Below are 23,797 nucleotides of genomic sequence, written 5' to 3'. Positions count from 1 at the left end.
GTAAATCCTCAAAAGGTCAACAGAGAGAGGTCTGTTGCTTTCAAGTTGACTTTTTCCACTTTAGACGTCAAACAGATGAAATTAAGGCTGGTCGATAAACATTATTATATCGAATCGCGATAAAATTTATGTAAATAACAATAAGCTTTGGACTTTTTTTACTCGGGGCTCAAAATTGCGACCATTTTGGTCGCATATGCGCCCGAAATTTAAGCTATGCGACCTCATAATATATATTGGGAGCATTCATGCGACTACATATAATGGTTGTAGTGCGACCTGTTTTGTTTTATTTTTTCTAAAAACAAGGTAAAATCGGTCTTCCTTGCCGCTATATTGGTTCCTGTTAGCTGTCAATCACTCAAGACTTTCCGCTGTCAGATGACAGGGAGGGAGCTTTTGTGACCGCGGGGAATGCAAACGGCTGAAGAGTGAAAAGCAAACTGAATCTCGATGCGATGCATGCACTGGGTGTTCAGCCAACACAACCTCACGGCAATTCGTAACTTTTTCATACGTTTCCTCGTGAGGTCAGACTGCAACAGCGCAAATGTCCGCTAAAACACCATCACTAAAGAAGCGAGCTTGCCTTTACTGAGTTTAAACTGATGCGGGTTATAACAAAGCACAGTATTGCAACCGATGGTCATCGGGAGAATCCTGCTCTGCCCCCTCATATTGGGCCGGCTGACTCGCATGCTTTTCCGCAAACACAGAAAAATGTTATTCAGCGCGTAACGAGGCTGAGCATTAAAACAACACGAACCAAAACCAAAACTTTTAAAAGTGAGACTTTTCTTCTTTTCTTTTGTCTGTTCTTTCTTGAGGTGTATATTATTTTTCTATTTAATTACTGATGACTGCTTTGCAGCTTTCATCATTGAATTGAATGATTTATTATATTATTCTGTTTGTTTTGTAGCAGAAATATTATTTATTAAATTGACATGCATATAAAAACAATAGTATAAAATAAATATTTCTTACTGCAATGCTTCATTTGTGTTTGATGCAAACCATCAATTTATTACAAAGTAACAGTAGGACTTTATATAGCAGATAACTTACATTAAAGCACATTCAAGGCAGCATGATGATGAGAAATATAATTCATTATTAGTATTATTGTCATCATCGTCATCATTAATATTTTATAATTATTCCACATTCATTTTGGAATTATTGCACAAATATTAAGTCATCACAGCATTAGTTGGATAGTTGTTTCTGGGTTTTGTTAGTCCCAATTGATGCCGTTTTCAAATACAATAAATCCCTTAATATACAACTTGTCAAATATATCATTCATTTCATTTTTGGTGGGTGCTCCTAAATTTTTTCTGATGCTCCTAAATTTTTTCTGGTGCTCCTAAATATTTCAGGTTGGGAGCACCTGTGCTACCAAGTAAGAAAGTTAATTTCGAGCCCTGACTATATTGAACTAAGAGCCAAAAATGTCGTGCCACTTAATGGAACCTCTAATTTTTGTGGTGTCAGTCATTGTTGGGATTAGGCATGGGCCGGTATAAGAATCTGACTGTATGGTAACCTTTGATAAAATATCCCGGTTTCACGGTATTGTGATTACTGCTCTAATATATGCTCTTTTTAAACAACAACTTTTTTCCTCTCTGAACACAATATATTTTATTTTTGGAAACCTTTTTTAATTTGAAGCAGTAAACATATCAGGCTGAATAATTCTAATGAATCTTTGACTTCTGCTGTCTTCATTTGTTTAAAAAAAAAAAAACAGATTTCATTACAATTTAAAACGACATCTTTAGATATATTTTCTGCTGGAGACACTGTTGTCCTAGAAAACTAAAGGTACCTAAAAAAATGTAAATAAAAAATTCTTACATATACCTTATGTCGAGTTCAGACTGCATGATTTTCAAAGTAGTCGTGTCACAGATGTTTTCACACTGCATGACTATATGGGCAATAGCATTTCGTTGCTGCTTTGTTTACACTGCAAGATGGATCTGCGACAGGGAGTTTCACATTGCATGATTTTACAAAAGGAAAATCGCCGCCAACTTTGTCCAAACTACATCTCACAACCAAAAACACATAATATATATTGTGTTATTAACTATATAATGAGGGAAAAAAACCTTTTATGGGGTAACGTTAGAAAACTTTTTTCTTTTTTGACCCGGTTTAGCCTTTACTGAGTTTAAACTGATGCGGGTTATAATAAAGAACAGTATTGCGCCGGTGGTCATCGGGAGAATCCTGCTTTGCCCCTTTCATATTGGGCCAGCTGACTCACATGCTTTTCCGCAAACACAGAAAAATGTAATTCAGCGCGTAACGAGGCCTGCCAAATATCTCTCGGGCATCAGCGACTCATCTGCGATTCTATCATAGTTTGATAGTTCATACTGTGTGACTGTCACTCACGCAAACGAGCACTGATTTGCCTGTGATTTCAGGCATTTGTCTGTAATTTCTCAAAACAAGTCAAAATCAGGGCTAAAATCATGCAATCTGAACTCGGCATTAGGAACGGTATAGCAGATAATTTTGTCGGTTTTAAAACCCTGACTTTTCCAAACCATGGTATACCTTGGAAACAGTTATCGTCCCATACCTAGTTGGGATACTCTTTTAAATCTGGAAGCATTAACAACTTTTATCAAAATATATATCGTTATAGTTGAATATGGAAAAATAACTATAGAGATTACATTTTTGCAATATCGCTCAGCCCTAAATGAAATATATACATCTTTCACCATAAAATTAATAAACCATGGCTTTAATAAAATCTGAATTTTTGCCATGCTGATTATTACCATCTGAATATACAAACATTTGTTAATATTCATAAGGGGTGATGTGAATGAGCAATTCTCAAAAGCAAATAAACTAAGTACTTCCATCCAAGTAGTTTCTTATTAGCAACATGCCAAATTCATGCATTTAAAGTTTTACAAACTTAAAAGGTGCCCTATAAAGACAATAATGACTCTAACAGCCATCAATTCACATAAGCGTCAGGAATCAAAATGCAGGATATACAGATTATAAATGTATTCAGAGCCACACTGAAGATTTATAAGGAATGTTTAATTGCATCTTTTGTCAACTTATCGTGTTCACCGTGACATTTGTCATATATATTTGTAATGAGGCAAAAAAAAAAAAAAAGTAGACTGCTGAGTATGTTTAACGCACATTTAAGTGCATCATGTCTTATCACTCAGCTCCTGTCTATTACTCGTACTGAAAAGAAAAAATATAGTACAAATTACTATCTATAATACGCATTTAATCTGTGTAAATATAGTCGCTAAAAACAACAAAAACATCTTGTAAAAATGCTTCAGCTTGAATCTACATAAAAGTGAAGTCAGTGGAATGAAGTGAGCTAGCCTTCGATCCTCACTCCTGCTCCACTCCGAGTTTTTCCAGTCACTTCCACTCGAAGCACAATCGAGAAAGAAACTCGCTCCGAGACAGTGAAAATGCTAACGTTATATATTAAAAATATATGCATGTATATAATTAACACATCCACCATCACAAAAACTGAACTGATAATGTGAAACATATACAGCGAACATAAGCAATGACAGAACCAAACCCTTAAAAACAAGAACCGTCTAAATGTAGTAAAAAGTTAAGTTTGTATCATAAATAATTAGAGAAATACTCGAGCTCAGCCATTATCACGCGCCGGAAATCTTGCAGGCTTTTAAAGCCGAACGTGCTCGTACATCACACAAACCAACGCATTTCAGCTCTGCACATTTGACTCTGTCGTCCGTTAAACTCGAAAAAAATGGCAAACGGCTTTTCCGAAATCTTCCACAGAAACATAACAATGGCTTTAGAAGCATACAAGTCCGCGTGTTATACGTAAAATCGACACACATCGTCCCTTTTCCACCATTTCCTTCTTTTGTACACTGCTAGCTAGCCTTCCAGCTTGCTAGAGTACAGTAACGCAATGTGCAAAACTTGGGAAAACTTACCCGTGGCAAGTCGTTGCAAAGGCTTTGACGGTTTTCTTTCGCGAGTACGTGCTGATTAAATGTGCGATCTTAGCAGTCTGCTGGTCTCGGTTTTAGCAGCCATCTACACCGTCGGCAGTTAACAGGCTTGATTTCTTTTTCCTTTTCATTCCGTGCGAATCTTTTCAACTTGCCGAACTGCCATTTTCCAGCACAGCACGAAGCGAGCGAGCAGGACTGCGTGAGAACTAGTGAAAGCGGGACGGAAAATAGCGGAATGAGCCGAAAACGCCCGAAAGAGCAAATCTCGCACGAAGTCCTGTTCTTGCAGTCCCAATTGCGCCATCCCGCTGTGGTTAGACGAGGCACTGTAACAAACCCGTTCATAAAAATGCAGACCTACAAGTAATCACAAAAAAAAGAAGAGAAAAAAGAAAGAAAAGCAAGAAAACTTTTGCTTTTCTTCCAAAAGGACACTAAACTAGTACTAGGTAGGTACTGATAGTACTAGGGCTTTTCTTTTTTTTCCAACAGCATGCATAAAAACCACTGCTAAATACATGTAACTAAATATCTAAAATTTATTCAAATCTTCAATGTGGGTCAACAGGCTTTTATGTATTATTGATATATTTAAAAGATAAATATTCATTTGAACTAATAAAAAACAGAACAAAATCAGTTCATGGTGTTCACAAAAACATTCATGTTTTAAAATCTGATAAGTTAAAATGCTAAAGCTCTTGTGTAATTTAGCCAACAGCTAGCTCTCTGCAACTCTCATATGACCGCCCACTGAAGCTAAGCACCTGACTACCTGGGAAACCACATGGGGAAACTAGGTTGATGTTGGAAGTGGTGTTAGTCAGGCCAGCAGGGGGAGCTCAACCTGCAGTCTGTGTGGGTCCTAAAGCCCCAGTAGATTGATAGGGACTCTATAGCCGCATTTCCACTATCAGGCCAGTGCGAGCCAGGGCTTATATCGGGCCAGGCCGGGCCAATCGCCCGGGAGGTTGAGCAGTGAGGCCGAAATCATGTCGCGTTTCTACTGTGGGGCTAGTAGCTCGCAGCGCGTCACGTAAACCCCGCCCCCAGAACATCCCCCGAATCGAACGTCACTCAAACCGCCCACTTCAGCGAGAATCATGCAGATAAAGCACACCATCACATCATCACAAAATTATGAAAATTAGGACAACCAAAACAAACAAATGACACGTTACTGTACAGCAGTACAACGCATGTCTATACGCACATGCCTGTGTGTTTTCATTCATCATATTCATTTACTCGCCGACCGACTGGCATCGAAATCCAGTGGTCTTGCCACCAACGGAGGGACCCGGAGCGCAGGGAGCGCACACATCCATAATATAACATCACATATATAAAATTCTCCGTTAATAACTCGATATAAAATGTTTTTTTATAACATCCTCTAGACAGAATCTGTCCAACATTCATCCCAAATGCTCCGGAGAGAACTGAAACATGATTTTTTCCCCCTATAGGCTTTATGACACTTAATAGGTGATTCCCTTTATTTAAAGATGTTGCTTATTATATCTTAAGTAAAGGAAAGTGTTCAGTGTTTCAGCACATAAGAGCAGCACGTAATAAAATATAGCCTATATTTCGTTGCGCTCAGCAGCTATGCACTATTAATGCTCTTTATGTATTTAAAATGTCCTTTTTTAATTTTACAACGTCATATAAAAACACACACACTTGTTTGAGGACACAGAACACATTTTGAACTTGCAGTTTTCCCCGTCAAAAAAGTGCTGCGCGGCTGCAGACAGAAAAAAAGGTCGCCTAGTTTCTGCGTTCACTCACCCCGAAAATGCTCAGTTTGCATGATTTGATTAATTTCATCGTATCCAAATACTTTATAAATAATATTTAAAACATTTTCCGGTGTTTATTTATTTTTGTTTTTTTAGAAAATATCTAAAATCTTTTTTTCAAAGAGGCTTTTGAAAAATGAAAGTTTAATATAAATTTGAAACAGTTTGATATAGTACCTAATTGTTATAGCTATAGCTTTTGTTAGTTTTATATTGGTTTATTTATTTAATGTGATTTTATTATAGGCCTATCTAATATTTGTAATTCTTTAAATTATTTCAATATAGGGCTATTTTATCTAGATATGACACTATTGTTTTGAGCCTACAAAAGTGGGCATGAAATTTGTAAAGTTTATTTGTCCTACTGTTGTATTCATATAGTGTATTATCTCCAAAATAAATTAAAACAATAAAAAGAAAAGAAAAAAGCCGCTCGCGGCATCAACAGAGCTATGAATGGAGCGCTTTTTTCGGTCTCACACACATACACAGGCATCTAAACGCGCAAAAACACACTTATTAAACTTGACAAAACCTCTTGAAAACTACTGTCTGCTGTGTCTTTAATATGGTGTAAAGATTATTATGCGTTATTGAAACATCAAAGATGCAGCAAAGAAAGATCATTTTATGCAACAGCCTTACATTTAAAAGAGAAACTTAAGGGCGATCATATGCAAAAAAAGACCCCAGCCTATAATTTGTTCCAGATGTTTTCTTTCCCTTATTTATTTATTTGTTTGGCGCATGTACCCGAGTGCGATCGGAAAAATGTGCCCGCCTCTCCTTTCACTCCGCCCCGAAGCCCCGGCTGGCCCTCCTTGGCCCAAGGTATTCGGCGGGCCGAAAAAGGCTGGCCGTTGGCCCCGAGAAAGCCCCGCTTTGGCCCGATTAGGCCCCGGAAGTGACAGTGGAAACGCCACTGGCCTTGGCTCGCCCTGGCTCGCTCGCTTTAGGCGCGATAGTGGAAACGCGGCTTATATTGCTCAGTGGGCTCCATCTTACGGATGAGACATTAAACCGAGGTCCTGACTCTCTGTGGTCATTAAAAATGCTTAGAAAAAAAAGAGTAATGTTTAACTCAGGGCGTACTCACACCATGTACAGTTGCCTTGAACCGGCCAAAGCATGCTTGTCCCCCCCTCCCATCTCCCCTGACGACCTGCAATCACATTACTTTCGGGCCAGTGGACGCTTACGTCATCGATGATGCGCTGTTCAGTAATTGCTTTTTAACGCTTATAAACAATCATAAAGTCCTGGTGCTGCAGGAATTAGGAGGTTTGCTGAAGGCGGAGCTGTCGTGCAGTGAGGGGTTTGCGTCTTTAATAAACTACGACAGTTTGCGTTCATTGAACAGTAAGAATGATTATTAAATGTGTATCACACAGTCACGTCTCACTTTCAGTTTCGTACTAAGGCATGTTTTGCACTCACACACAAGCGTACCATGCCAAAGCCCAAGTGAACCGCGCTTTAGGCACACCTCTTCCAACGGGGCCAGGGCCGGCCAAGTAAACCGTGACTGAGACCGATTCAGCGCACTCACACTTCTCAAACGATCTTGGAAACGGAATAGCGGAGAAATTAAAATGGTCGTGCCCAACTGACTCTGGTTCTCTCAAGGTTTTTTTTCTTCACTCCCATCAGGTGAAGTTTTTTTTCCCTCTCCGCTGTCGCCACTGCCTCGCATGGTTCAGGATTGGTAGAGCTACGCATCGATGAATTGGCTCTTCAGTGTTTGAACTCTCAGTAATGATTAAATCACACTGAACTGAGCTAAACTGAACTGAACTTAAACACTAACACCTGAACCACACTGTTCCAGTTACTATGACCATTTATGTGAAGCTGCTTTGACACAATCTACATTGTAAAAGCGCTATACAAATAAAGCTGAATTGAATTGAATTGATAGCATAGTGTGAGTAGGCCCTCAGGCATCATGGCCAAATTTGCCCACTGGCCTCTGTCTATCCGCTTGTTAAGTGGTGACGTGTTTGTGACGCATGTATACTGTTTACAGGTCCAAGCCGCCATTCATTTGAGTGAAGAGATCATTCGTTTATGATCACGTTTTATTCCTATCACACATTAAAGTAAATTTTATATAAAATCATAGTGTACACAACAACCTCTGGGCTTGCTGCATAACAAATACCAAACAATTTTAACAATTTATAAAAAATAATCACTTTCTGGTCATCGGATATTAGGCATGGACATATATACTGCGATAGTGATTTTCGAAAGCCTTAAATCGCTTTGTGAACGTTTATTATTACCATTTCATGAGTCTCGCCATTCAGTTGAATAGAGCGCTTGGACCCGGAAGCCGCTTCGCGTGATGTCACTCTTAACAAGCGGATCATGACCTCCTAACCGTCCCCATTTCATAATTGGCTTCATCATTCTGTCTCCTCTCCACCAATCAGCTGGTGTGTGGTCTGGCGAAATATGGCTGCCGTCGTGTCATCCAGGTGGATGCTGCACACTGGTGGTGGATGAGGAGACCCCCCCCACCCCTCAATGTGTAAAGCACTTTGATTGTCCAAAAAAGCTCTTTAAAAATGTAAGAAATTATTATTATTAAAATAAAGTTTTATAGATATTACAGTTTTTACAGTTTTGTTGAATAACCAGTCCTTGAATAAAGCATGAAAGACTTCATTTAAAGCATTTGAAGGAATAGTTCACGCAAAAATGTATCACATTTACTCACCTTTAAGTCATTTCATAGTGAGTTTTTCTTCGTTCTGAAAATATATTTTAAACAATGTTGGAAACTGATCAGTAGGGGGAAAATATTGCAGGGGGGAAATACTACAGTGGTCAATGTCGACTGGTTTCCAACATTCTTCAAAATATCTTCTTTTCGGTTTAGTAAAAGAAAAGAAACTTGAAAAGGTTTGGACCATGTTAAAGGATATGAAAAATTCTCCATTAACCCTGACTTTGAATCAAAAACTTTTTTCTCAGGATAAACAGCTGCAAATAATCATCAGTTCCTGATTCCCTCCTAATTTCCTGTCAATTCAGCAAATGTTATACTATTGTATAGACTAGAGGTGGAAAAACTTTACTTTAAAGGGCCGAAAGAAAACTTGATTAAGGGCTGTGGGTCGAATATATACCAAAATACTGTATATACTAAATTTGCCTTGGATAGGGCCAGAGACAATCTGCAGATTTTTGCTATTTCTGCACAGAATTATGTAAAAAAAGTATCATCACTGAGTGTTATCATAACTAAAAACTTAATATTTGAACCAAAAAAATAATACATTTTTAACTTTTAATGTTGACAATGCAAATCTAATTAGATCCACTTGTTTGGTAAACAAAGCAAGTCGCCTATATAATATATCTACTAAAAGACAGAACATTTCACTTTACAAACTGTGTTGTAATAAATCATATGAACACTTTCATATTAGTCCATAATATTACTGAAATTAATTAAAAAACTGAATAAATATTAAATCAAACAAGTAAGTAAATAGACTCAATGATGGGCTTAAAATCTGCGGATTTCTGTGCGCACAGATTCAGTGTGGGCCAAGCCATGGGTCATTTCCTAATTTATTGTGTAATGTTGACCAATAACTAGAAAACGTTACTTTAGATCATATTAACTAATGCAGCATTATTTTTAAGATATTGTAATGAAGTTATTACAGTAAAAACATCAACAATCCCATTTATAACACAACAAAGCTCAATGCTAAATACACTAGTCGAGCTGCTGCTGCCTTTACCTTTATTGTTTACCTCCACCTCTATCTGTCAAGTGACAGTATTTATTTAAGAAGTCTGATTCATTTACAACACTTAATGGAATGTTTTTTTTTTTTTTTTTGTATCTCAGCGATAAACAAACAAACAAAATTTTATGTTAAATTCGAAATGATCGTTTCGTCAAAGGCATTCACCCCAACCACCTTCCCATCGTTGAGGGTCATGGCTGAAGGTAAATATACCAAACTGCACGGTAAATAATGTAGGTTTCCACACAATTTATTCAGGTTGTTTCAACACAAATCGATTAAGTGGATTAAACAAAACAATTAAGTCGTCCCAAAAAATCTCAAGAAGTAGGTTAAACAACAAAATAATTTTTTTGAGAGTTTATTATGTACTGTAATGTTTTTTCATACATCGCATTTATCGTATATGGCCATACACCAAAAGCGCTTCACAATCATGAGGGGGGTCTCTCCTCACCACCACCAGTGTGCAGCATCCACTTGGATGATGCGACGGCAGCCACAGGACAACGGCACCAGTGCGCTCACCACACACCAGCCACAGGGGGAGTGGAGAGAGTGATAGAGCCAATTCGGTGTATGGGGATGATTGGGAGGCCAAGACGGTTAAGGGCTGAGATGGAATTTGAGCCACCGAGGATACACCCCTACTATTTACGAGAAATGGCATGGGATGTTTAATGACCACAGAGAGTCAGGACTTGCTTTAACATCTCATTCGAAAGACAGCACCCACTGCAGTACAGTGTCCCCTTCACTTTACTGGGGCATTAGGAACATTAGTTATTACATTAAAGTTGCCATGGGTAATTGCGAAATGTATTTAACATTATTAATATATATAATAATCATAATAAATAATACAATGGAATTTTTGATACATTTCATGATGAACTTTATACAATAAAAACATTTCTTTTTTAACACAATGAAGATCAATGATAAATACACTAGTAAAGCTGCGCTTGCCTCTGCTGATGTCTTCTGCATTGTCTTCTATCCATCAGTGACTTTTATTTACTTTTATCAGTGTATTTTATTTTTATTTTTTTAAATCTGATTCATTTACAACATTTGGGTTAAACATTTAATTTCAGTTTGCCGTTTTGAAGCTCAATAATAAAACAAACTTCCAAAAAAAAAACTACCTCTCTTCTTAGACTGGATGGTGGGCGAAATCAAAGGTTAACAAGGGTGTCACTAGTTTAGGCATCTCTAGACTAGAGCAATTTACTGTCTTAACAGAGCAACGATTTCTAAAATTCTTCACAGGAACCACATTCATGATAATTTGATTTCCATTATTAAAACTGTAGGAGATGTAGGATAAATTATTAAGTCTTTTAAATAGAGGTGACAACAATTTTTTTCTGTTTGATGTGTTTAACAATAACTTTATTAGACACTTTTTTTCATTTATGTACTTCTCTGACATTTTGTATATAGCTTTTTCCTTTTATACTTATATCCTTACAGATTTTGGTATATACAGTTGAAGTCAGAATTATTAGCCCCCCTGAATTATTAGCCCCGTTTATTTTTGTCCCCAATTTCTGTTTAACGGAGATTTTTTTCAGCACATTTCTAAACATAACAGTTTTAATAACTTATTTCTAATAACTGATTTATTTCATCTTTGCTAAGATGACAGTAAATAATATTTGACTAGATATTTTTCAAGACACTTCTATACAGCTTAAAGTAACATTTAAAGGCTTAATTAGGTTAACTAGGCAGGTTAGGGTAATTAGGCAAGGGGCTAATAATTTTGTCCTTAAAATGGTGTTTAAAAAAAATCAATAACCGGTTTAGTTCTACCCAAAATAAAACAAATAAATAAAATAATATTAGACATACTGTGAAATTTCTTTGCCCTGTTAAACATAATTTGAGAAATATAAAAAAAAAAAAAAAATTTAATTCTAATAATTTTGACTTCAAACCTTGTATACACACACACACACACACACACACACACACACACACACACACACACACACACACACACACACACACACACACACACACACACGTACACCCCTCACAAATCTATCTTTTAAATTTAGATTTTAAGTAGGAAGCTATACAATATTATATCAGTCCATATACAGTACATTAGATTAGTCAATACTGAAGCCAAATTTGGAGTTTTTTTAACAAAATAACTTATGATAACGGTCCAAAAACTAGCACACCCAAATTTATGTTTTAGAAAAATATTAAATGCAAATTTTAAAAAGAGGAAAAAACAAGAGAAACAAAAAAAAATGTAAAATTTTAGTTGAAATTTTTTAGGTTGTAATTGTTTTGCAATAATTTGCTTCAATTTAATAGTATTATGTTTCAGTTTCTAAATATGTTTGGTGACTAAAATATTATTTTAATAAAAATATTCGTTTAATAAGTCTGTTTTGTTTAAAATCCATTGCCTATATTCACTGAGAAATGGATACAAATATTAATTTTCAAAATGGGATGAACTCAATGCTGAGCACTGTATTAGTTCATATATATGCCTGTGTGTACATATATATAATTTGTCATTTTTTATTTTGTTACATATTGATATCAACCAAGACTGAAGTCTATGTTGAGGAATTATGCTTGTTGATAACCATGTTTCCTAAAAACACTAAGTTTAAGTCATTTTTGAGTGAACTATCCCTTTAAGCTTGCAACAGTCACAAGCACGAAAAACATTCACAGTCATAACAGGAAAAGAACTGACACCACTGAAATACGATCATTAGCAAGTATGTACACATTTAATCACTGTTAAGTCCAAACTTTACAAATACAGTTGAGTGCGAGTGGATTTAGCTGAGAGTGTAGGATCTTCTGGAGTCCTTTAAATCTGGCTGTGTAAACCACACACAACTTTAAAAAAAAAAAAAAAAAAAAACAACAGTACCATACAGAAGAACATGAAGGTAGTATGTGAACTCGAGAAAATAGTGTTGCACTTACGAAAATAGAGACAAACAAGTTAGACTGGGAGTGCAAGATATAACTCACAACTTTCTCTATCTCTAGTTTCTGGATGTCTCTTTTGTTTTAATGAACGAACCTCCTTAAGCAAACCATTACATAGAAAGCTCACGTTACACGTAACCGAATCATATCTGTGTAACCAAACAAGCAACACTGCAGAAGGCTATTGTGCGGATTATAACGATGGTGTTTATATCGGGTAGTCACAAAACCACAACCATAAGGCTGCAGTGTGAATTCGAGAGACACTAAGCTACACCACCAAAACACTGAAAGACAGAAAAACCACCATTTGTCAAAGGTTACATAGGTCAAATGTTGCACAACTCTGCTACAACATATACCAGATCCGCATTCCTAAGTCTTCTTGTTCTTCCCATAAACAGAGTAAAAGGTAAACATGATACACCACAGTGCCAAAACTGGCTGAATGGCTTGCAAATCATTTAGGTGCTGGAATATTAGTGGGTATGACGGACTGAACACAACATTAACTGCATAATGAAATCTGAAGCAACAAACTAAATTGCATTAGACTGTATATGACGATATTTCTGAGAGAATAGAATGAATGAATGAATGAATGAACCTCAGCAGGACCACACGTGTGCAAAGTCTCAAAAAGCGATCCTACTGCATGACCTTTCTATATCGGTCTCGTATAAAACCAACGTAATAAATAAAATCTTTCAAAATCTACAAACGTTACCTGACGATAAAACAGATTTTTAAAGTGATCGTCCACCTACATTTCTTATAAATGATGTCATCATGAGCTCATCATGATGTCACTTCAAACATGTACACTGTAAAAAGCAATTAGTGGATATTTATGGTCTCATTTTACAATCATGTTCCATTAGTTAATGCACGTTTATGTATTTACTAACATGAATCACCCATGTACAGTACATTTATTACAGTTTATTTATATTTGCTAATGGAAATACAGTTGTTTATTGTAAGTTCATGTTACTTTACAGTTCATTAACTAATGTTAGTAGATATAAATGTGGGTTTTAGTAAGTTCTGAACTAGGATTAATAAATGCTGTACAGATTTTGTTTATTATTTGTTCCTGTTAATAAATACATTAATGGAACATTATTGTAAAGCGTGAATGACCTTATTTTAAAAAGTGAGCAAACCCATTGCCTTATAATTATTAAGTAAATGTGAATACTAAAAATTAAGCCAACTTAACTAGTTTAAAAGTACAACAGGTTTACCGTCTTTTTAAGTGAAGCCAACTCACTTTAAGTAACCAATCACTGTATGAATGTCTTTAAATGAAACACAAACACCAGTGAGGCTTTGTTTCAAGTCAATGGTGTCCAAAACCACATTAAACCAGAGCAACACAAAATCAAAGTAGCTTTGGAATGACAAAAGGATGAGTAAATGATGTCTGAACTTTCCTTTCTGGGCGAACACTCCACAAAAAAAAGACATTTCTCAGGTGAACGACTTCTAATCTATGAAGAAATGATCCTAAAAGACTTCCGATTTGTAATTTCTGATCATGGAAGCACCCGCACAGTCTCACAGTTTTCAGGACATAAACTAACACTCATCCTTGTGTTTCTTTTGTTCTTGTCGCTTGGATCCAACCTCATCCGTCTTTCTCCCTGAAGTCTCGGAGTCTCCTTCATCCTGCGTTTCGCTGACCCAAGACACTTTGAAGCGTGAATGAGTTGGCGTAGACGTTGTGAGCTCTTTATCATCAGAGTCATCGAAGCTGACCTCCTGAACGGCCTCTTGTTTTTTAAACGAATCCCGTCTCTCGCACAAGTTCAGTTTCCTCATAACCAAACCGCTGGATTCCCTCACTCGCTGACCGGACATGTATAACCCTTGTCTGGCATGATCGCCGACGCACACGAAACCCGAGGCGATGTCAGGAGATTGAGACTCAAACTCATCGGCTTCACTTTGAGGAAACTCCACGGTGTGTCTTGGAGAAGAAAAAGACCTTTTGTCTCCATATTGAGCACTGGAGAGCCTTTCTGATGACTGAACTCTGTTGAGGAGCGGCGACCGGGGCGATTCTGCGCTGCGGGGACACACAGTTTGTCTCACGATGGTCGGAGGAGACATCATCTTGTTGTGAAAGGAGTGGTGGCCTTTGGGAGGCCCAGTGAGGGAGGATGGAGAACACTGAGGGGAGAGAGGCTGTGAGGAGGGGTTGCAGGCCAGGGGAGACGGAGGAATGCTGTTGCTGGATTTGCAGCGGCCTGCTTTGCTGTAACGCAGGCCGATCTTGGATCCCAAAACGTGAAGGGAACTCGGTCGGCTTTGAGGGATGGGTGAGTTTGGGGAGCTGGAGCAGGGTGAGGAGCTCTGTGGGGAGTTTGAGTCTGTGGAGAGACCGCAACAGTGTTAGCCAATCATTTATGAATATGTTGATAAAAGTTTTTTATTACTATTATTTTGTATTTATTAATAAGTACTAGGGATGCCACAATTCTCTATATAATATAGAACTGTTCGGTATGACATCCATGGTTCAATACGTGTTTGTGAATTGTGGTTTTTTTCAGTTTTACTTTTGAATAATTTGTGTGTTTTATTTCTCTCCAAATTGACTGTTTGTGTGTGCCTGTAAGTCTACCAGCTGAGATGAGGAAACTCCACTCCATGAGTGAATATTAAATCACTATGCTCTAAAGTTTGGGGGCGCTTGACCATCATTCCACACTTTAACATAGCGAGCGGCGGGGAAGTGATGTAACAGTACGTGAAAGCGTCGGTGTCTTTCAAATCCGCCGTGTGGGGACATTTCTGTTACACGTATAGCCTACTCGAAAAGAAACACTTCCAACATGACTGCACATCTGCAGCGCCATCACTCCACAATATCACTGTCTGAAGGGAGAATAGCAGAGAAGGTAATAAAGTCCTCCAAACAACAACAATCCCTCGCTGAATCCTTACAGCAAACATACCCGTCTGGTTCCGAAAGTCCCATAAAAATAACAAAAGCAGTGTTAAGTTTAATTAAGATGCTTTATTTATGTTTACTGAAGTGCAAATATGTTTGAAATGGTCAATTTATGTTTATTAAATTCACATGTATGTTTATTTTCAATTTAAGTGTTACCCAGTTTGTACATAGGCTACCAGCAGCTGTGAGATTTCAGTGTAAATTTTTTTTATTATACAATAAATTAGGAACTAGTGTACTTTTCTTGGCTTTGAAGTAAAATAAAGGAGTATTGCAATAAATCGTTTTTATTTTAACTTACTGTTCCTATTGCCTTAGCATAGAACAACAACAACAAAAAAAAGAAACACTTGTGTCAAGCCATCAAAACCGAACCGAAAACAGTGTTAAAAAGACCGAGGTATTTATTAAACCGTAAGCTAAGTGTATTGTTGCATCCCTAATAAGTACTGCATATGAATACAAAAATGGTTTATATTTTAGTGCTTTAATTCTTCAATAAGCTTGCCAAGTGTTGAAAAAATCTAATTCTGTAATACAAAACTGAATTTTCAGCATCCTTATTACTGTAATAGTCCTGTAGATGAATGGCACAACAATTTATTTTGTTTAACTGATTAAGACTGAAAAAAGCATTGATTAAAAAATACCAAAAAAAACAATGGCTTTTGTTAATCAATGAGTATCCACAATAAAAACAAGTCATTTCAAACTGTAGTTTATAGTCAAACTCCAAAAAAAAAAATTCTTTATGAATTTTTCATATTTTTTTATAAGTGGTCCAAAATAATAACTAATTATGTGTTTAGACTAAAAAATATTTTTCAAGATGTAAACAATCAATTATTAGTTTTTTCCAGTTTTAGGTAGTCAAACCAAGGTTTCAAACAGCTGTCATAATCATGATCAAATGATCTGTTTTTTAAAGTGGCTTAATGTTGCTTTACTTCATAAAACTTTAATTTCTCATCATGAGAAGAAATTATTTACGAGATTATTTTATTTAGGCTGCAGGTGTGTTTGTTTTTGACTCCCTATGTCATTAGCCAATAACCTACATTTTAAGTAAATGTATTATTTTTTAGGTTGAAGTGTTTTATTCAAGTATACTTTAAGTACTTATGACCAAATTTTCAACAAAAAATCTCAACTATTTACAACTTTACAATGCGGCACACATGTTAGTTAATGCATTTCCTAACAAGAACTAATAATGAACAAGGTTAGTACAGCCTGAATTTATCGTTCTTTACAAATGTGATTCTAATTAATAACTAATCACATTTACTAATGCATTTATTAAAATTAGGCCTGCACAATATATAGTGTCAGCATCGTTCTCTCAATGTATGCATCCGCAATAGTCACATCACTCTTAATTTTGCCCTACTAATTTTAATGAAGGTGCGTACATTAATATCAATTTAATATTTTTGAGTGAACCATGCAATTAAATAAAACAATAAAAAAAGTATATTTTAAAAAAGAATAAGATCATGCTACTTTCGATTTAATTTATTTCCTTGAATGAGCCATTTTTCTATGAGGCATAAGTGATAAATTGTGGATCATATAAGACTGTATCTGCTATTGAGAGAAAGAGAGAGTCCTACCACATGACAGGTCTGGAGCTGGGCTTCTGCAGGGGGTGTTGGGGCCAGGAGAGAGGCTCGGTGTTGGAGAGTCAGACAGGCTGTCATTGGGTGAGTGCTGAAAGCCTGCAGAGAAGCTGCGACTGTTCTGAATCCCTGGACTGTGTTTGGGCAGCTTCTTCAAAAGGTTACGCCGTTTGCTAGAGAAAAAATATATTGTAAAGGTTAAGTGTAAATTAGATTTTAGGCTGCAATATGCTGAAAAGTACAAAAAAATACTACAAAATATCTTTCTAACCTGTCTTGACCCTCTTTCCTTTTGCTCTTTTTACTGCGCCGTGCCATCTTCCCCTTTGAGCTGGTCTTTCTTGCAGGCCCAATTTTAATGGACGTGTTCTCAAGAGGAGTCGTCTGAAGAGTTACTTTACTACCACTCTACAAAAAAATAAATAAATAAATGAAATAAATGAAGCATATTTTAAAAAAATAAACTTGTATGGGCTGGGTTTTCATTTCAAGTAGTATATGAGAATCTCACCTTCAGCAGAAGCTCTACCACATCGGTGTGCACCAGACCCTGAATACACTCTCCGTTCACATGAGTGATGAGGTCACCAGCCCTCAGTCCGGCCTCGTGAGCAGGGCTGCAGTCTTCAACACTCTGGAGAAATGGGAACATATGAAAGCAGTCAACTCAATAGAAATAAGAATCAGAAAGAGCTTTTACTGCCTGGTATGTTCACACATACAGGGCATTCGTTTTTTTGTGACAGAAGTTTCTACAGTGCAACACAAGGACTAAAGCTATGTTTCCATCCAAAGATGCGAGTTAAATTTATGAGCAAAACAGGAACATCGCATAAAAGACACGCAAATAAAGCAGCGTTTCCATTCAACGAGTCAAAGAGAACAAAATCCTCACTTCTTGATTAACTGGTGCCAAATATCAACAGTAAAAACAGAATTTGCTGTGTTAGGAAAAGCTGTCTGACTTTTTGTCCTTGATTTAATAAATGACTTGCATTTCAGAAGACTATGCCGACATGCAATGAACACGTGGTGGCGTTTGAAGGTGTGAGACGCAGAGCACAGACGCTCTTGACAGTGTTGGAGGTAATTAATAACATACAGTACATTAATACCGGAATGATTAAGGCGTTGTAGAATGACCAAAACAACATTTCAGATGTTTTACAGTGTGCTCAGCCTGCTAGTTTGTCCATTCACTCACATTTTTATCACCACATGATCCCTTATAACAAAATCACATGACCTTTCGCATACTGGAATTTGTTTTGTAAAAGTGTTTTTAATTGCAGTTTATGCACATTTTTTCTTATCGAATAAAAAGTTTATCCTACGTTTTTATGTGAATTTTTAAAACTTATGTGCATTTTGGAGTTTCCATCCTTTTTATGTGCATATGCAAAATGCGCATAACACTAGGTGGATGGAAAAAAGACACAGATAATAATGAAGAATAAACAAAAAGAATACAGAATTTTGACAAATGAAGAGTTCAGATGCAAAAAGTGCCTCTAAGTGCCATCTGAAATTTCCATTGAAAATGGACATTTTTCTTAACTTCCTTTGCTTAGGTTGAGATATTTTAAAGAATATCTTTAATGAATAGGAACAGGACATATTCTTTGCCAGAAAAGCGATATTACTGAACATACACACAGGATGGCTGACAAAAATGGTCATTTTAGAGGAAAATTTTAGACAGCATTTAGGTTTTTGCATCTGAACTCTTCAAATATATGTACAGTATATTACTATATACAATATTATATGTATAGCTATATTATGTTCAATTAACATGTTAACCATGTGTGTTGTAAAATAAATATAATGTGTATAAATGGTGTTTGTTTCTTAATTATCATCATGATCAATTTTGATCAATGCAGCCAACCAAGCCATTTACTATAAAAAAGCCATTTACTATAAAATTAAAAAAGAAAACATTAAAGTTTATTAACTATTTAGCCAATCTTATTTTGTAATCCTTACTTTTATTGCACATAATGAAGCTTTAATTTATAAAAAGGCAATTTTAACTAATTATGTGTGACACTTTCTATGAATTACCATCATTCAGAGCATATTACAAGTGTGGATTATGAGTAAGCATTTAAAATTTTTTTTAATTTTTTTTTTTTAAGAATTTTAGGACGACAGTTGAGCGTCTTTTAAAAATGGCACTTTTTACACAGTAACAAAATAAATATGCGAAAGCAGCACAGTGAAACAAAAAAATCTGTATATTCATGTTATACTTTGTCAACTTAGCTAATGTTAACATTATGGCCCAATCCCAATTCTATTTTTGTACCCCTACCCCTTCCTTTTGAGAGTGTGATAGAGAAGGGTTTCAAAAATTACCCTCAAGAAATGGGACAGCACTATAACACCAGCACATGTTATCATATGTCATCGCAATCTTTTGCTTTATATGAGATTGACGATTGTGACTGCGGTAGATATTCCAGTTGCTTTATTTTTTGCTATTTGTCTTCAGGAAATCACTGAAGGCATATTTCATGTTTTCATAATGATATAATATGGCAATAAGAGCAAAACTATACAAGGGGAAGGGGTAAGAGGAAAGGCTAAGAGTTAGAACTGGGATTGGGCCAAAGTCAAGAAATATTTAGCAAATTTAGCATTTGTTCAGTCATTCATTTTGCACAAACACCCTTTTCAGCACTTTAAACATGGCTCAAATAGAGGAAAAAATATTTATCTATTTAATTATGAAGTAGTTACATGTATAAACATTTTAAATACTCATATCTTGTACCAGTAAAACGTTCAAAATCGCCCAGCTTTACCTTTAATCAAAGTAAAACAAAATTATATCCACTGCATCCAAAATACCTACCCAGACCATGTGGTGCACAGTATAAACATCCGAATCCCCCATGTAGACCCGAATGGCACGAAGGGCAAAGCCGTACTTCCTCCCAGAGCTGTGGATGACCACGGGAGGACGTAGACTGCTTGTGCTGAGAGAGATGTCCCGGTTAGGGGATGAGTCCCGGGATGAAGGGTTGGATGAGAGGGAATGTGATGACATGGGGCTTGTCTGGAGCCCACTGGGAATATCATCTATAACCATAGAAAATAATACATAAACAAATGCCTCATAAAATCCCCAGTAACCCCATTTAGTTTCAAATATCTGACACAAAGTTTATTAACGTCAAGTAATGTTTCGCTTTCATCTTCGTCAATAAGCTCTCTGTTCTTCTGAAGTGTTCATTGTTCTCTAGACCACCTGCTTTACTTGTTTATTGTTTTAGTCACATGAATTTCAGTTGCCTTCAATGTGATGGCATCACATGATCGTCGACATGAACCCATTACCTGCGGTGACGATGAGGGAAAGGCCGGACACGGATGCAGATTTGGGGACTTTGCATGTAAAGGGTGATCGTGGTTTCTCAGGGGTCTCCTGCTGGAGCCCGAGGCGACGAGGACCCTTGTGATCCCGACGGTTAGTAGGTCTCGTTCCAGTAGAGTTACTGCGCAAACGAATCCGCCTCAGGTTTGAGACGAGACCTTCTAGAAAGAATGAAATATGTTCAAATAATTTTAAATCAGTGCAATTCATTTATCTCAATGTTTGTTTAAAACAGAGAAGTAACAAAAAGTTGCTACCTTCATCCTCAGGGAAGGCAAAGTGGGGCATGGCCTCAAGACTCTGAGTGCTGTTCAAAATTAGAGGACTAGTGCCCCTCTCTGGCTGAGATGAGCTGGATGATGCTCTCGGCCTCAGACTTGGGCTGAATGAAAAAAAAGAAACAAACATACAAAAAAGGAATAAGTAAAAAACCAAGTAAGTCAAACACGCAAGTAAAGCATTTGGATATATTTCTATTTCTTGTTTAAAATTGTGCTATTTTATTATTATTTTTATAATATAATAAGGATATAATTAGCTTTTTGTTTCATTCAATGAACATCCAAGTAAAAGTGGAGGCATCTTAAATTCACTTTCTAAAGAGATAGTTCACCTAAAAATAAAAACTGTGTCATAATTTCCTCACCCTTCACTTGTTTCAAACCTTTATGAATTTCTTCTGTTGAACACAAAATATATTTTGAAGAATGCTGGAAACCTGTAACCACTGACTTTCTGATTTTCCTTCTGTGGAAGTCAATGGCAACAGTTTTCCAGCATTTTTCAAAACAACTAGTAATATTAATAAATGAATAGTAACAAGAAAAAAAAAACTCAAAGGTTTGAAACCACTTGAGGAAGAGTAAATAATGTGTAAATTTTCAGCTTTTGGTGAACTATCCCTTTCAATCTTTTTGATTGCAAGACTTAATGTGATCACACACAGAAATGTTTTTGTTCCAAAGCAAATTGTGAATTGTGAAAAGTGTGAATAACAGATTTTATTTCCAGTACAAATCATGTCAAAAAAAGAGAGAACACAGCGATAGTTAAAAGGTTAAAAGCAACAAAATGTTGCTGAATAAAATTTAACCACTTCTGCAAGTGGGAACAGTGTCTATCCTATTTGACATTTAAAAGCAAAAAACAAACAAACATTTAACTGAAAATACACACAGTTTTTTTCTTATAGGAGTCATTGACTACGTTTACATGGACATCAGTAATTGAATTATTTGCCTTAATCTGAATAAGACAATAACATGATTAAGGAGTTTACATGAGTTGTATTTTAAATGTTCCTTTAATTATCCCGTTTTACATGTTATAGCACATAATTTGATTAACGACATTGAGTCATTACGCTATCCATATCTCCTCCGGAGTTTCATGTACTTTCAGGCGTTTCATTTTTAATTTGTCGACTTTAACTGCAGTTCGGCACTTCAGTTTCATTAAGAAACATTTCATGCATGCCCCCCGTGACAAAAGAGATACTGGATGAGAGGGTATGAAATGCTGGAAGAGTGTAGATTTAATGGAACTTGATACCGCACACTGTATGGGAAAAAAACCTCCACATTTCGCAATGCAGGTGTCTGTGGCCCTTCACTGACTCGGTAGGTGCAGAAAGTAGCATCAAACAGCTGTGTGTGTATGGACTATCCTGTCGCAAAATGCATCAAAAATCCTGCACAACGGTAATAGTTTGATTGCGGTGTTTAAATGTTTGTACTGCACTTCAATAATGCAACTAAAATATAAATACTCCACATGTCTTCTGTTCAGTTCTATTAAAACTTTAGTCAGATTAAGGTAAAAAAAAATGCTGTTTACATGCTAGACTTATAATTAGAATATTGACTTAATTGTACTAAAATTGGACTATGAGTGTCCATGTAAACATACTCAAAGACTCAATTTAAAATAAAATCAGTTACTTATTATACTTTAAATATTACATATTAAATATTACTTATATATATATATATATATATATATATATATATATATATATATATATATATATATATATATATATATATATATATATATATATATAAAAATTAAATACTTATAGTTACTTATTATAATGGTTTTCTTTGCAAGCTCACACAGGCAGTCTATGCATATAGAGCATGTCTACAACATGCCAACTATTCACTGCAGAAATATGTAGTATGCTAGAGCGCCATCTGCTTTTGAATTCGTAATACATATAATGTATGAACCTTCTGGTATTTAAGGCTCATTTTAATTGAGTAAATTCTCTTAGCAGCCGTTTATGACAACTCTTGTCTCTAATCATATCACACATTAAAGTAAATTTTTTACAAATCTAAACTGTTCACTACAGTGTCTAAACACGCTGCATCCCAAACACCATGTGGTAACACTATAATTAAAGGTGTCCTTGGCTACACTTGTTCTATGTTTTTATATTAGTAATTACAATTATTATGCATAATTATGAGAAACCAACCGTAAAACCTAACCCGCGTTCTAACCCTATCCATATAGTAAGCACATGAAATTACTTAATATTACTCAGTAGTTTAAGGTGCCTATAAAGAAAATGTGGGTATACCTAGGCATAGTCAAATAATTAAAGTACAGTAAAAGGAAATGGCTATACCGTAAGCCTCAAACACAACTAATTCCTCGTTACCATGTAAATTCCGGTGTAAAGACCTGGTTTATTCAACAGCACTCCCTCAAGGTTTGCATGTACTTTAGGTCACATTCATCATCATTCTGGCCTGATAAGCAGCCAAATCATTAAGAGATTAACAGCTTGATATTTTGCACACAAGATCGTTAATATGCATGTCTCATGCTGTGTTTTGAAATTATAACAACAATCATTTTTTTCCCTTATTTTTAGGTTCATATTGAGCTTATCATTCGAGTGGGACTCTTATTTTGAAAATAGGAGATGCAGCAAAATTACTAAAAAGCTTTTGATGAGTTACTGAGCAATGACTTTCACTGCCATGCTTTAGAGCTGAATGAAAAATGCAGGCTATACAGATTATAAATGTATTCAGTGTGACCCCGAAGAGGAATAAGGTATGCCTAATATTTTGTTAGTTTATCGTGTTAATTGTTAAATTTGCTGGATATGTTTGTATTTTGATGTAACAAACACAAGTAGACTGCTGAGTATTAGGTTTAATGCACTTTTAAGCATCATGTCTAATCACTCAGCTCTACCTGCAATTTCTCTGTAGTGAAATAACAACTTCAAAATACAACATAATACATCTCTTTTAGTCTCTT

At 36.0% G+C, this 23,797-nt stretch overlaps 2 protein-coding genes across 5 annotated transcripts in view; both read right to left on the bottom strand.

Moving 5' to 3' along the window:
- Positions 1-4,185, bottom strand: part of pik3r2 (phosphoinositide-3-kinase, regulatory subunit 2 (beta)) — a 56,290-nt gene extending 52,105 nt beyond the window's left edge. The window contains exon 1 of the mRNA XM_005163369.6: positions 3,987-4,185. The gene's annotated coding sequence lies outside the window, so the exon portion shown is untranslated. The remainder of the gene's footprint in view (positions 1-3,986) is intronic.
- An 8,143-nt stretch (positions 4,186-12,328) lies between these two features.
- mast3a (microtubule associated serine/threonine kinase 3a) overlaps positions 12,329-23,797 on the bottom strand; it is a 55,992-nt gene continuing 44,523 nt past the window's right edge. For 2 of the 4 annotated variants that reach the window (XM_021471251.3, XM_021471249.3), the window contains 7 exons: positions 20,776-20,900; positions 20,482-20,679; positions 19,997-20,223; positions 17,648-17,770; positions 17,408-17,544; positions 17,131-17,309; positions 12,329-14,930 (listed from right to left, as the gene is read on the bottom strand). In XM_021471251.3, the coding sequence (XP_021326926.2) occupies positions 14,137-14,930; positions 17,131-17,309; positions 17,408-17,544; positions 17,648-17,770; positions 19,997-20,223; positions 20,482-20,679; positions 20,776-20,900 (1,783 nt within the window). In that variant the 3' untranslated portion in view covers positions 12,329-14,136. The remainder of the gene's footprint in view (positions 14,931-17,130; positions 17,310-17,407; positions 17,545-17,647; positions 17,771-19,996; positions 20,224-20,481; positions 20,680-20,775; positions 20,901-23,797) is intronic. The other 2 variants (XM_073925816.1, XM_021471250.3) reach the window with 1 other exon arrangement.

Source organism: Danio rerio, chromosome 2, assembly GCF_049306965.1.
Source record: "Danio rerio strain Tuebingen ecotype United States chromosome 2, GRCz12tu, whole genome shotgun sequence".
NCBI classification, from domain to species: Eukaryota; Metazoa; Chordata; class Actinopteri; order Cypriniformes; family Danionidae; genus Danio; species Danio rerio.
The sequence above is the reverse complement of the archived record's forward strand: the minus strand, read 5'-3'. Positions and strand labels throughout refer to the sequence as shown.